We start from the raw sequence: 12,594 nt of genomic DNA on the forward strand, positions 1-12,594 counted from the left end.
GGGGCGAAACCATCATATGAAGATCAGATCGCCGATGAACACAGGTTTGGATGTGGATGCAAACCCCGATGCGGATCCGGATGTGGATCCGGGTGTGGATTCGGATCACGTTGTTCCGGCAAAGGGTGCGGATGTGGGGCAGTCGCCGCAGGAGCAAAGATGGACTCTACATGGCTGGCTATAGAAGAGAGCTTCTCCGAGAGCATGTGGACGCTGACATGATGTCAGCTGATGTGTCCTCCTTCTGCGAGGAGTGAAACTTCTTCTGCTTAGGCCCTGTAGAAGACGAAGAATGTTTGCGTTTCTTGCGTACCGGTGAAATGGTTGTAGAGCCAGTGGTCGACGCCCAGTGAGCTAAGGCATCGGAGGCCTGCCCAGGCTGCAGTAAAGATACAGCAGGATGGAGCTGGTGAAACGCAGGGGTAGAAGCAGTCTTCTCAGACAGGCCCAGGAGGAAGCCGGAAGACGGGGTGACGTACAAAGATCGAAAACCCTGACGGCGCATGAGGCCGGTGGGCTCTGTTGTCACGGTTGCGGGTGTGATGAGCCCGCAAGGCCCGGTATTGTCTCCGCAGGTAGTGCACCGGGGGTAGTGTTGTGTTGTCCCGTGGAACGTCAGCGTCTTTGTCATGAACCGGTGCCCCGATTGAAAGGGTGTCTGAAGAAAATGGCACCAGGGGTGTTGCGGCCGGTGTAGCCAGTGATGGCGGCGTGGGGCTGCTCCGGCGCGTATATTTGTGATGTCGGGTGTTGCCCATGGTAGCTTGTTGTTGACCCGCATCACCCGTTCAAAATGCTTTGGGACCAGGACGCGGAAGTGTTGCGCCCAGGCCCAGCAAGCGAGGGAATCTCAACCCCGAGTGCAGCGCCACTCTGCACTATTGTTGACTGCAATGTTTTGGTGTTACGTTGGGAAACTGAGCATACGGATATCGCATGCACAATAGCTCAGGCCCTTGAAGCGTGGCACTGGCTAACCCCGAACTGAACCAAAGATGGTATTGCCAGCAGGGATTAGCCGCGGGATCACAAAGTTTAGCAAGATGCCACTTGATCCTCTGCAGACCGACTCCTGTCGGTCTATAGAGGGAATGTGGGGTCGCGAAATTCGGAACGCTGGCACTTCATGGCTAGTTCATACAGTAATGATTAAATTGAAGTACTCCTCGCAGTCGTACCCGCTCGAAGTTTCCGCTAAACCCTCGTTCCTGCTTGTAAAATTTGCTGCCGGTAATGAGCACTTGCGGGTACCCGTGAGCATTTACGAGAGCTAGCGAGCGCTCACGAGAACACACGGGTGCTATAGAGTGCAATAAACTACAAGTGCATACGAGGATCACTCATGCACAACGCGTGACCTCGGTGGAAAGCCCGGTCTGCCGGCCCGGTTGCGAATCAGTTCCCCCACACTGACGTCGTTGCACATACGAGTCTAGTACACACATTGTGTTTCGGGACACCGTCCGGCCCGGACGGTAGGCAAACAATGAAGACCCGCTAGTTCTGGGTGTGGTGGAAGTGGAATATAAAATCTCATAACTTCTGTAGGGATATCCTGAAAATTTCAGGCAGGAAACGGTGGTCGTGGAAAGCAACGTACATGTAATGACATGATTTATATTGATCAATGTCTAATTGCTCGTTTTATGTACAGTTTGACCATTCTGTAGCTTTTAGCGAGACACAGATCTTTTCTGGTGTTTGAAAACTTTGTGGAACAAAAAAATGGTTGAATCAATGGCCCGGTAACTATCTAAGACTAGGCCTAACACATGGGTGTCATGGGTGCCAATACGGCATGTTTTAAATTTATTATCGTTGTTATTGTTACTAAATCATAAATGCTGGGATTGTTTTATCTTTTCTTAAAACATTTTGGATTTGGGAGTCTTCATAACCAGCTACTGTTCTTTTTCCCTCTGTTTCTTTGTTTTGTTGACAATAATTTCAAAAGGGGTTAAGACACATTTTACTGATTTGTAAATCCAGTTGAAGGTACATGGTATCTCTTGTACAAACATCCACCCCAGTATCTGTAATAGAATAATATAAAAGTTAATCACAATCTGAATCAACTAAAATAACGGTATGCAGAGTCATTCACGAAAGTTCAAGCCGTGACAATTGTGTATAAACACGCTATTATCTGTCGCTGGGGACGAGACTATAGGGTCACGAATTTATTTGCACGGGTACATTTAGGTACGAGTTAAGCAAAGTTCATTCTTAACTAGAAACTCACATGTAATGAAAACCATTCGGATTACATGTGTAAACTCCTTTACGAAACACGAAGGCACTAAACCTAGTCACTACAATGAACATTGTTGTTTTTTTTTACAAAATTCATTACCACGACGGATATTCACCTAACTACTACGATGAATACCACTTACAACACTGTATGATACAAATGGTTAATTACCTGCACACTCAAGCCCTATATAATTAATGGAACATAGAACAAAACATATCGATAGTTTATAACGAAAGCTATTCTCTAATACGTCACACTAAAAAAGGAATCTGTCATACCAGCCCCGACTACGAAGTTGCACGTATCGCATTGAATGTCATTTTTCCGTCCGCATTAATGGTTCGTACTTGGGAAGTTGCCATCGTTTCACGGGTCAATGAACCCTCACAAACGCCCGTTCGAAGGTTGGTCTATTTATGTGTGCACACGAAGGTTATCGAGCGAGTGCAGGTATTGCAAGGGTTTGCATGTCAAGTGGGCAAATAACCCATGTCGCCACAGCCGAGCAAGTTAAGTTTGTTGTAATACACACATTTTACGTGCTTAGTTACCTCATGACTTGGGGACTCCCATTTAATCACTCAACATCTAGACAACTTTTAGACATTTATTCTCCGACATTGATGAGTGTTTATTTATCGTAATCCAAGAAAACAACTGCGCCACGCAGGCACGGCTCGCCATGGTGAGCACATCCCTTTTCGCAGCGTTAACTTTCAAATGCAATGTACTGTACATGTACACACAGGCCTAACTACATGTGCATGCCATTTAGCTTAGCTGTCATCCATGGTGATTGAAAGCCTTTCAAAAATCCCTTGATAGATGCATTCACGAGCATTTGCTTTTTTAAAAATCTCACAGGCACATTAAACATGTTGTCATACGACAGTGAATTTTATTATTCTAAACACATCACAGTATATTTGATTAACTATAACCGAGAGATCTTTTAGATATAATATCAACCACACATTCACATGTATGCACATAAATGTACGTGCATAAACGTGCATATGTACAACAATGCACCGAAGCCATTGCCTTGTGTTCCAATTACAACAAATTTCTGATAGAGCGATCATTTCTATGCAGATTTCGTAATAAGGAGAGTCGACTGTATGTTGAAATGCAGTTTTGACTTCAAGAAGCATTAATAGCTGCGAATTTTGTGAAGCAGGTGTTCAGTTTTGAAAATTGGCAGCATAAATTCGACACCAACTTACGTAAAAAAAATTACGTTCATGTTGATTATTTAAGAGTTAGCAAATGTTGAACATCATTTGCCCTCTCAGTGTTAACCTGGATTAAAGGAACCTGTATTACGATCCATTATTCTACCTTCACATCATGAATTTTGAGTTGTTCTTCATCACGTGAAGGCAATGTGCAGTAAAATAACGTCACATATACAAAACCTTCAGGGCAAATCTGTGCCTGTATTGTGCATGTGAGCAGATCACTTGAATGCTAATGACTTGACAAACATTCACGATGCACAGTGACGGATGAGGTGCGTCCTGGATGGTCAGTCATGTTCACATGACTCCGACTCTTCCATTTTCTTCAAGGGGAAGGATGAAACCCTCTTTTTATATAAAACTTGTGAAAGCTTACAGCAAATAAAATATTTTTAAATCACTTTTATACACAGTAGGTAATTATTACAATAGGCAAACAAAACTTATTTATTTCACGATTATCTCGACTAATCGATTGATCGTGATTAGTTCCTCCTACTTGTTTCACTACTCGTGGATTTGCAACTAATCGGTTAATTTCGCCAGCCCGATTAGTAACTGTAGAATTACGTGCAAGTAGTGATTGTTATGGAGTACCGATTAAGTTACACACACTACCACACTGTGCATGTACAATGTGTGAGTGCATGTAATGATAAACCAATTTACACGATCATGATCAGGGGTACGCCTGCTGTATTTCGGGCAGTCTGCACTGACAGGCTTGTGGTCGACTGGGCCGGCAGCAGTTCAGTTCAACAAACTTTAACCTTTCCTAGTATTAATCTTAAAGTTCAAAAATGTAGTAAGAGTTGCTAACCGCAAGTATCCAAGGCTTCTCTGTCATGTTAAAAGACAGTAAAGGATTTGTAGTTCATGGGATCGTACACGTATATTACATGTAATTCTAAACAATCTGGATGTTTCAAATTACACACAGATCCATTTTTTGAGCTAGTTATTTTGCATCTTGGAGTTTTGAACTTTCTGACTGAAACATGTAAATGTAGAACAGCCTTACTGCCCCAATGATAGTGCAAACAAAGGCTACCCATTCACAAAAAATTTGGAAGTTTCTCTGTTTCATGAATTTTTTACCACACTTAGTGAAGAGTCTGTAGAATAATTAGCTTGGTGGGTCTGATGAGTAATGCCTTAACCATCATGCTTCTTTTTCAATGAATGAAACAATTTTTCTCTGTGTGAAATTCTGACTTCCAGTATTTTGTATCTCATTTTGTATAATTTAGAATTATTGCTCCATTCTATCAACCTCAACGTGATTAAACTCAAAACACCTGTGAAGAAACACATTTACACAAATGAGAATTTCTCAAGGTAGTGGTCGAATGCGATCACTTACTGCACTGGCAGGCCTGAAAAGTTCAGACAGAATACCCTTTGAGACAGACGGGCACCGAAACCCAACCACGTGGCCACACTGCATGCACTGTGCAGCCCCAATCTTAGAAAGTGTGCCAGATACCAGCCCAGTTTGGCAGTGCCAAAATGACGTCGCGAGACTGCGGCTGCAATCATTGGCCAGTAATCCATCCATCGGTTTGTGATAATTTATTCATATTGCCCCACATGCTCAAACAATGAATGAAGGCTGAACAACAATGTCTGTGGGCTATACCATTGAGAAGTTTAGGGAGATTATTATTTAGGGAGGCGCTGAACACTCTGCGGGGCCTGGCGGGCACTGTGTAGTTGCGGGTACGTACATGTATATTCAACTAGTTGCACGGGCCTACTTTCATCACTGAACCTGAACCAATCATTTATGTCAGGAGTTCCAAACTCAGATTAGCATAATAGCCGACGATTAAAATGAACATGCCATTCCAATTGTGGATTGGCTGGACTCTCCAGTACAAACAGGTCATGGAATCAGCTGTTTCAATCATGGATTTTCCTGTTGACAGGAAACCTAAATGACCTGACCTAAATTTGGGTAGGGCGTTCTGAATGCGGAGTGAACGGAATATTCATGTTTGCAGATTAACATACATCGTTCTTGCCGCGTACAGTTGTTGTCAAGTGCTCTTTTGTTAAAAAAAGTTCGTGGACTCCAGTGCACTTCCCCCGGGAAGAATGGTCAAGCCTTACTGGTAAACCCCCTTAAGAAAACACATATTGGAGACTTCTTACCTCTTTTTTCTCCAGCTTTGTACGGAACTTTGTCCTCCCAGTCTTTCTCTTCCTTAGCTTTCTTCTCTAAAAACTCAATGAGGTGCTGTCGATCAAAAGGGCCTGTTGGGGTTTTTTTGGTCTGGTCTTTCTGCCTCTCAGAAGCAGGTAAGGACTCATTCTACAATACAAGTACATGTAAAAAAAGGACAACACAATCAATTTATTGAAGTAACAATGCAACAACTTTCGCCAAATTCTTGTGCAGAAAGACACTGTCATGAGCAAATTTTTTTTCTTTTTAAACTTTTCCTTTCTAGTATTTTGGTGTCTTTATTTTGGTGCGTGTCTGTACAGCAAAGTATTAAAGTCATTTTCTCCCCACCCGAGTTATTTACATATAGATTCAGGTGAAGAAAGCCAGAACTAGTAGTTGAGGAATTTTTTCCTTTCACTCAATACATCTGAGACTCTGAGTGAAGCAAGAGAAGATTAACTGTAAGTTATTCACTGATATTGATGTATTTATTTTGAAAAAAAGTCTAAATTACTTGTTCAAGTCAATTTTGAAATTTATTGCAGCTTGTGCTATACATGTAGTTAACATGATTATTCTGTGTTAAACATCAGATTTCATTATCGTGTGTTAAGGATAACGAACAAGTCAAAGTATAGATTTTGATGATCCATTTACATGTACGTTGAAATCAAAGGGAGTAGACTGTTGTGATCAATGCAATGAGACCTTTTTATTGCAATAAGCACAACAAGGTAGACTTTCCAGGTGTTAGGGAGTTTAATTCAATGCATTTTGGAACAGTGCAACATAAAGAGTATTCTACGTATACTGCGATTGACGCATTTGGCTCCACACATGATTTTGCAGTATTATGTGATTTAAAACTAATATTTACAGTCCAGCGAAATTTTACAGAATTACTGATAAACGCCCATCATGTTAAGTGTGATTTAATGACACTGCTGTGAGACGGTATGGCATAAAGCTTGAGAATAAAAAAGGAAGCACAGTGAAAGTCCCAGAAAATGTCATTTCCTGCTTGTGTCAAAAACGACGCATCCACTTGGAAGGCCAACAGTGGCTTCAACAAAAAGAGAGACCCACACAGAAAATTGGTTTGGCTGCCAACAATTGGTGCTGTGTAATCCTCCCCCACATTAGTGTGGGTCAGGTCCCCTAGTGATACTTACCCCTGCCGACCCTACATATATGCAAATTTCCCACGAGTACAGAACTGTGATTTAGTTTGATTCTACTGAGATAATTATTCATGTTAACCATTATTTTCATTATTCACATTAACCATCAGATGCTGTCATCATTGCTTGAAGTAGAGTATTAAAGAAATGCCAGTACACTGCAGCAAAGAGTTTCAAGCTCATTTATGATGACAGCATCAAGAAGAGGCACGGACATTTGAGCAGCAAGGCCTTTTGTCAGGTCGTACACGTACAATTCTACAGCAAAGCTGTCCTCCATCTTTTTGCCTTGGATGCGCACTCTTTCTCTCCTCTACAACCATGAGTGCCATACATGTACCTTGCCCAGCACCGGACTGCACTGCATCATGGCCCAGTTCACCCCCCCCTCGAGGTCCTCCTCCGCCTCATCGACCTTCATGAAAGGACCACCCAGCTGATCCCGCCCACACACACAAGTGTATATTTTCCTGCAACTGGGGACCCCCTATTGTTCCTCTTTTGTTTGTAACTTTTTTGAAGACCACCCATATGTTTTGTACACAGTTGTCAATCTGGGACTTTATTGTCCTCTATTGTTCAGGGTCTCCAATTGCATGCAGAAACAAACTCACAAGCACCCACTTCAAGTGCGGTCAAGGCAGAGAAGGTGAAGCGGCCTGTGAGAGCGGCTGCTGGCACAAGCAAAGAGTGGGCTTACTTCGAACACAGATGGTCAGACTACAAGGCTACCACACATCTCACGGGCTCGGACATAGTCTTCAAGCTACTAGAATGGTGTGATGATGCCCTTAGGAGAGACCTCATATGGACCTTTGGCGCCCTTGCTTCCAGCGATGAACAAACCATCCTGACCAACATCAAGTCACTTACTGTCCGCCAGGAAAATGTCATGGTTGCATGAGTCCAATTGCAGCAGATGCACCAGGACCATGATGAGCCAGTATGGGCTTTTTCTGCCTGCCTCCGACCAGGCAGGGGTGTGCAGTTTTTTAAGATTGAATGCAAATGCAAAACCCAAGTCGACCACAGTGACTTCATGATTTGAGATGCCTTCATCCGGGGGCTCGAAGATGAGGAGATACGACTGGACATTCTCAGTGAGTCCACACAAGATGTGTCACTTGAAGAGGTACTAAAGTACGTTGAGGCCAAAGAGAGTGGCAAACGGTCAGCTGGCCACCTTTTAGGAAGCAGTACCAATGTGACTGCCGCCACCACAAGCTCTTACAAATGCCAAGAGAAGGGCCGACCGCATGGCAAACCAAGTGACACAAGAAATGCTACACCCACCCCGTGCAGCCACTGTGGCAAGACTAGCCATGGACGGAGTAGGCAAGAACGTCAGAGAAAATGTCCAGCCTACAACCACACATGCACCAAATGTGGTACCCTACATCACCATGAGAATGTGTGCCGTTGGTCAAGGCGTCAACAGCAACCCTCGCCGCCGCCCTCACCCACAACACACAATGATGCAACTGCAGTCTTCGAGACCCTGTGCTTCCTCAATGACACCTTGCTGGCCAGTGTTCATGCAACAATGCTCGAACACCATATCTACAACAAATTCTGTGACGCTTGGGAGAAGCGAACATCTGACCCCCAACCCTTCATCACCATCTCCATCCAAGCCGTTCCATCAGATGTACAGGCCCTTGGTTTCTCTACAACCCTCATCAGCCCTAACCTCCACCATCTACCCAGCTGTGGCTGACACCGGATGCCAGTCATGCCTCTCAGGCATGTCCCTCCTGCCAAAACTGGGCCTTGAGAGGAAACATCTCATGCCTGTCACCATGAAAATGACTGCTGCTAACAACAATGGCATTGACATTGCAGGTGCCTTTATCGCTCGTCTCTCTGGCACCTCCCCGTTGGGGGAGACACTCAGGACCCATCAGATGGTGTATTTCACTGATTCCTCTGACCATCTCTTCTTATGGAAGCAGGCTTGCATCACCCTTGGCATGATCTCCCCTTGGTTCCCCATGATAGGAGAGGCACATAAGCCCAACGACACCACAATAGCATCATCTGATTCTGCGCTGGCACCTGACTCTGGCATCAGGCATCACCCATCCCTGTGAATGTCCACGATGCCACGCACCATCCCCTCCTCTGACATCCCTCCCATTCCCCGCCACGGAGGAGAACCGTGGGAAGCTTGAGAAATGGCTACTCGAGCACTACCGATCAAGCACATTCAATGTGTGTGAGCATCAGCCACTACCCATTTTATCCAGCTCCCAACTGTGACTAATGGTGGACCCTAATGCTTGACCAGTCGCTCACCACACGCCCATCCCTGTCCCCATCCATTGGCTGGATGATGTGAAGTCGAACCTCGACCAGGATGTACGCCTCGGTGTCATTGAGCCAGTCTTCATTGGCACGCCTGTTACGTTGTGCCACAAGATGGTCGTCTGTGCAAAGAAATCAGGCAAGCCCAGGCGGACAGTGGACCTCCAACAGTTGAATCGCTATGCCATTCGTGAGACCCATCACACCGAATCACCTTTCCACCAGGCACAAGCTGTTCCCCCCCAACACAAGCAAAACTGTCTTTGATGCATGGAATGGGTACCACAGCATTGCCCTTGATGAGCTGGAATGTACTCGACAATCCGGCCAATCCACGATTGGAACGGCATGTTTATTATAATCGTCAGCTATTATGCTAATCTGGGTATAGAACTCCCGCAGAGTATGCAGCACCGCGCCATGTGTGCACAACATACTGTACATTCCCAATTGCCTGTTCCGAGCAGCTGCACACTGGCAATGCACCATGCCCAATGAATGTACACATTGATGTTTCTTTATTAGTCAGAAATTTTATTTTACAAATAAGTGTTTAATTTTGTGATGTTTCATTCCAAATTGTTTCCCGTAATTTCTCCCCTATCAAAAAGCTGAATTGTAAACTGTTTGGTGCCCGGATGAATTCATACACAAAAAAGGGATTATTAGTCTTTTTTGTAGTTAATGCTTACTGTATAAACATTTGTGAAATAAAACTGTTTTGTTTGCCTATAGTAACAATTACTTTCTGTGTAAAGTGACTTACAAATATTTTATTCGCTACAAGCTTTCCCGATGTTGTTTCTATAAAAATAGGGTTTCATCCCTCCCCTTGAAGATGGAAGAGTCTGAGTCATGTGAATGTGACTGACCATCCAGGATGCACCTCGTCTGTCGACATGCATCATGCATGATAGTAAAGTCATTAGCATTCAGGTGATCTGCTCACATGCACAATACGGGCACAATTTCGTGCCGAAGGTTTTGAATACATGACATTATTTACTTCACATCGCATTCGCATGAAGTACAACTCAAAATTTATGACGTAAAAGTAGAGTAATGGAGTGCAATACAGGCTCCTTTAATCCAAGTTCACAAATTATGTTCAACATTTGCCAACTCTCAAATAATCGGCGCAAACGTGAATGTAAAATTTTTTTACGAAGTTTGTGCCAAATTTACACTGTGAATTTTCACAACTGAACACCTGCTTCACAAATTTCGCAGCTGATAATGCTTCTTTAAGTCAAAACTGCATTTCAACTTCAACTTCATTTCAGTCGACTCTCCTAATTACGAAATCCGTGTAAAAACATTCCGAAATTCGTTGTAGGTGGACCAAAGGGCAATGGCTTTGGTGCATTGTTGTACATTTGTACGTTTATGCATGTATGTACATACATGTACACGTGAACGCGTGATTGATGTTATATCAAAAAGATCTCTCGGTTATAGTTAATCACGTATACTGTGATGTGTTTAGAATAATAAAATTCACTGTCATATGAAAACGAGTTTAATGTGCATATGAGATTTAAAAACAGCAAATACATGTGAAAGCATCAATCCAGGGATTTCTGAAGGCTTTCGATCGTCATGGATGACAACGAAGCTAAACCGCATGCACATGTAGGCCTGTGTGTACATGCAAGTATGTGTAGACTTATCAACTGGAGCCCCCATCCATGTAACTAGTCTTTCCAACACAAATTGTGTCACAGAGAGACATTCTTATTTAATTTTCCGTCTGTCTTATGATTTTTGACACGAGCTGAATGGCATCAAGAGTCCAAGTTCACTTGCCCACTGTGGCGCGGCTGCCCGCGCGCAAGATGGTCGCTGAAGAAGCATGATACCATGAAGGGATACTGCAACTGGATAGCTGTGTCTTGAAAATGTAGTCTCATTGGTGGGTATGCTAGGTCTTTTTGCAGCAATACAAATAATTCAGTATTCGGCGATTAGTTGGGCTCTTGAGATGTGGGAGTAGTCAAGCGAACATATTTGGGCATATTTTTATTGGAACTGGGGAGGGGATTTTTGTTTTAATGTTTAAAAAAATCACTTATTTTTTATTTGTGCTTTAAGCTTGTCATGACTACAGGAAACTGGCAAACGACGTCTGTGTATTGCGTTGTAAGTGTGCGTGACGCATCTGGAGGGGCGGGTGATTAGCCTCGTGCTACGGCTGGAAATTTTGTGGAAACCACTCGTTTCAAGTACGAGCAGTACTTCTTCAAATTAAATACACGAACACAGAAAACAAAAACATAGACATAAGATCAATTTTTTGTAAATGAAACTGCCAAAAAAAATTGTGATGGTAGTGTTTTTTCGACTTGCAACTGTAGAGCTGCATTCGTATACAACGTTCATGTAGTGGAACGTTCGCGACCCTTTTTGGCAGGAATTGTACGTTGGCTGGTTGCAGCATTTCCCTCACACCTTCTTTGGCAACGGTTCGGCCCGGCAAGAACCAGTGTGATGCACTGAGCACGTGTTTTCACCACTGGGATTCGTAAACGCTCGTTATAAATGGGTCGTCAACAATGGTTTTTCAGACAACGGACTCACAAAAACCATTCATTGTAACAGGAATTTCATATAATGCGATTCGCTGTAACAGATTTTTTCCCCATAGGAACGTTTACGTTTTCGCTGGGACCACAGACTTGTGTTTGTTATAACCGGAATTTTGTTTTGAACGAGAGTCGACTGTATTAAAATCTACTGAAAGAACGTAATATGCCAATGTTTCTCCAAGTTGATCATTTTATTCCAACATTGCCTGGTCTGCGGAAAGAACGCGATATGTAAATGTATCTCCGAGTCGATCGTGTTTTCCAACATCGTCCAGTCTACAGAAAGAATGAAGTATGTAAATGTCTCTGTGTCTCGTGATGTAGTTTCTCTCCAACAATAGCGCCAGACAGGGCCAGCTCATTAACTCGTTGTGGGGTCGAGTGCACACTGGCATGCAGTTTGCAAACTTTCCGGTCCCTTAACAATGGCAGACTTGCCGTGAAAAAAGCGGACTTTACGCGGAAGAACGGTAAGGTCTTATTTGTAAGCCCCCTTAATCAACCAGGTATCTTATGCCTTTGCCTCAGCCGAACGCATGCTACCCTTTCGGATGCTTCTGAAACCTGGCACCCACTTCCTATGGACAGACAAACTGAACAACCTCTTCTAGGCGTCAAAGTCCATAATCATCAGTGAGATCTGTGAGGGGGTGGAAATCTTTGACAAGAGCATATGAAGATGGTATTGGCTTCCGGTTGCTCAAAAAACACTGGCTGGACAATAAACCTTGTTGGCAGCCATTTCACTTCAGGGACCGAATCACACTTCGTCCCAATAGAAGGGGAGGCACTCACTATCATTGATGCACTTGACAAGGCACGCCACTTTGTCCTCGGCTGCCATGACCTTATCGTT

General features: G+C 43.7%; 1 protein-coding gene across 2 annotated transcripts in view; it reads right to left on the reverse strand.

The window, feature by feature from the left end:
• Positions 1–12,594, reverse strand: part of LOC110988718 (tropomodulin-2-like) — a 154,153-nt gene that overhangs the window by 96,532 nt on the left and 45,027 nt on the right. For both annotated transcript variants that reach the window (XM_022252499.2, XM_022252498.2), the window contains exon 4: positions 5,653–5,812. In XM_022252499.2, the coding sequence (XP_022108191.1) occupies positions 5,653–5,812 (160 nt within the window). The remainder of the gene's footprint in view (positions 1–5,652; positions 5,813–12,594) is intronic.

Source organism: Acanthaster planci, linkage group LG08 (genome assembly GCF_054643075.1).
Source record: "Acanthaster planci isolate LZ-2023a linkage group LG08, COTS_SCS, whole genome shotgun sequence".
Classification (NCBI taxonomy): Eukaryota; Metazoa; Echinodermata; class Asteroidea; order Valvatida; family Acanthasteridae; genus Acanthaster; species Acanthaster planci.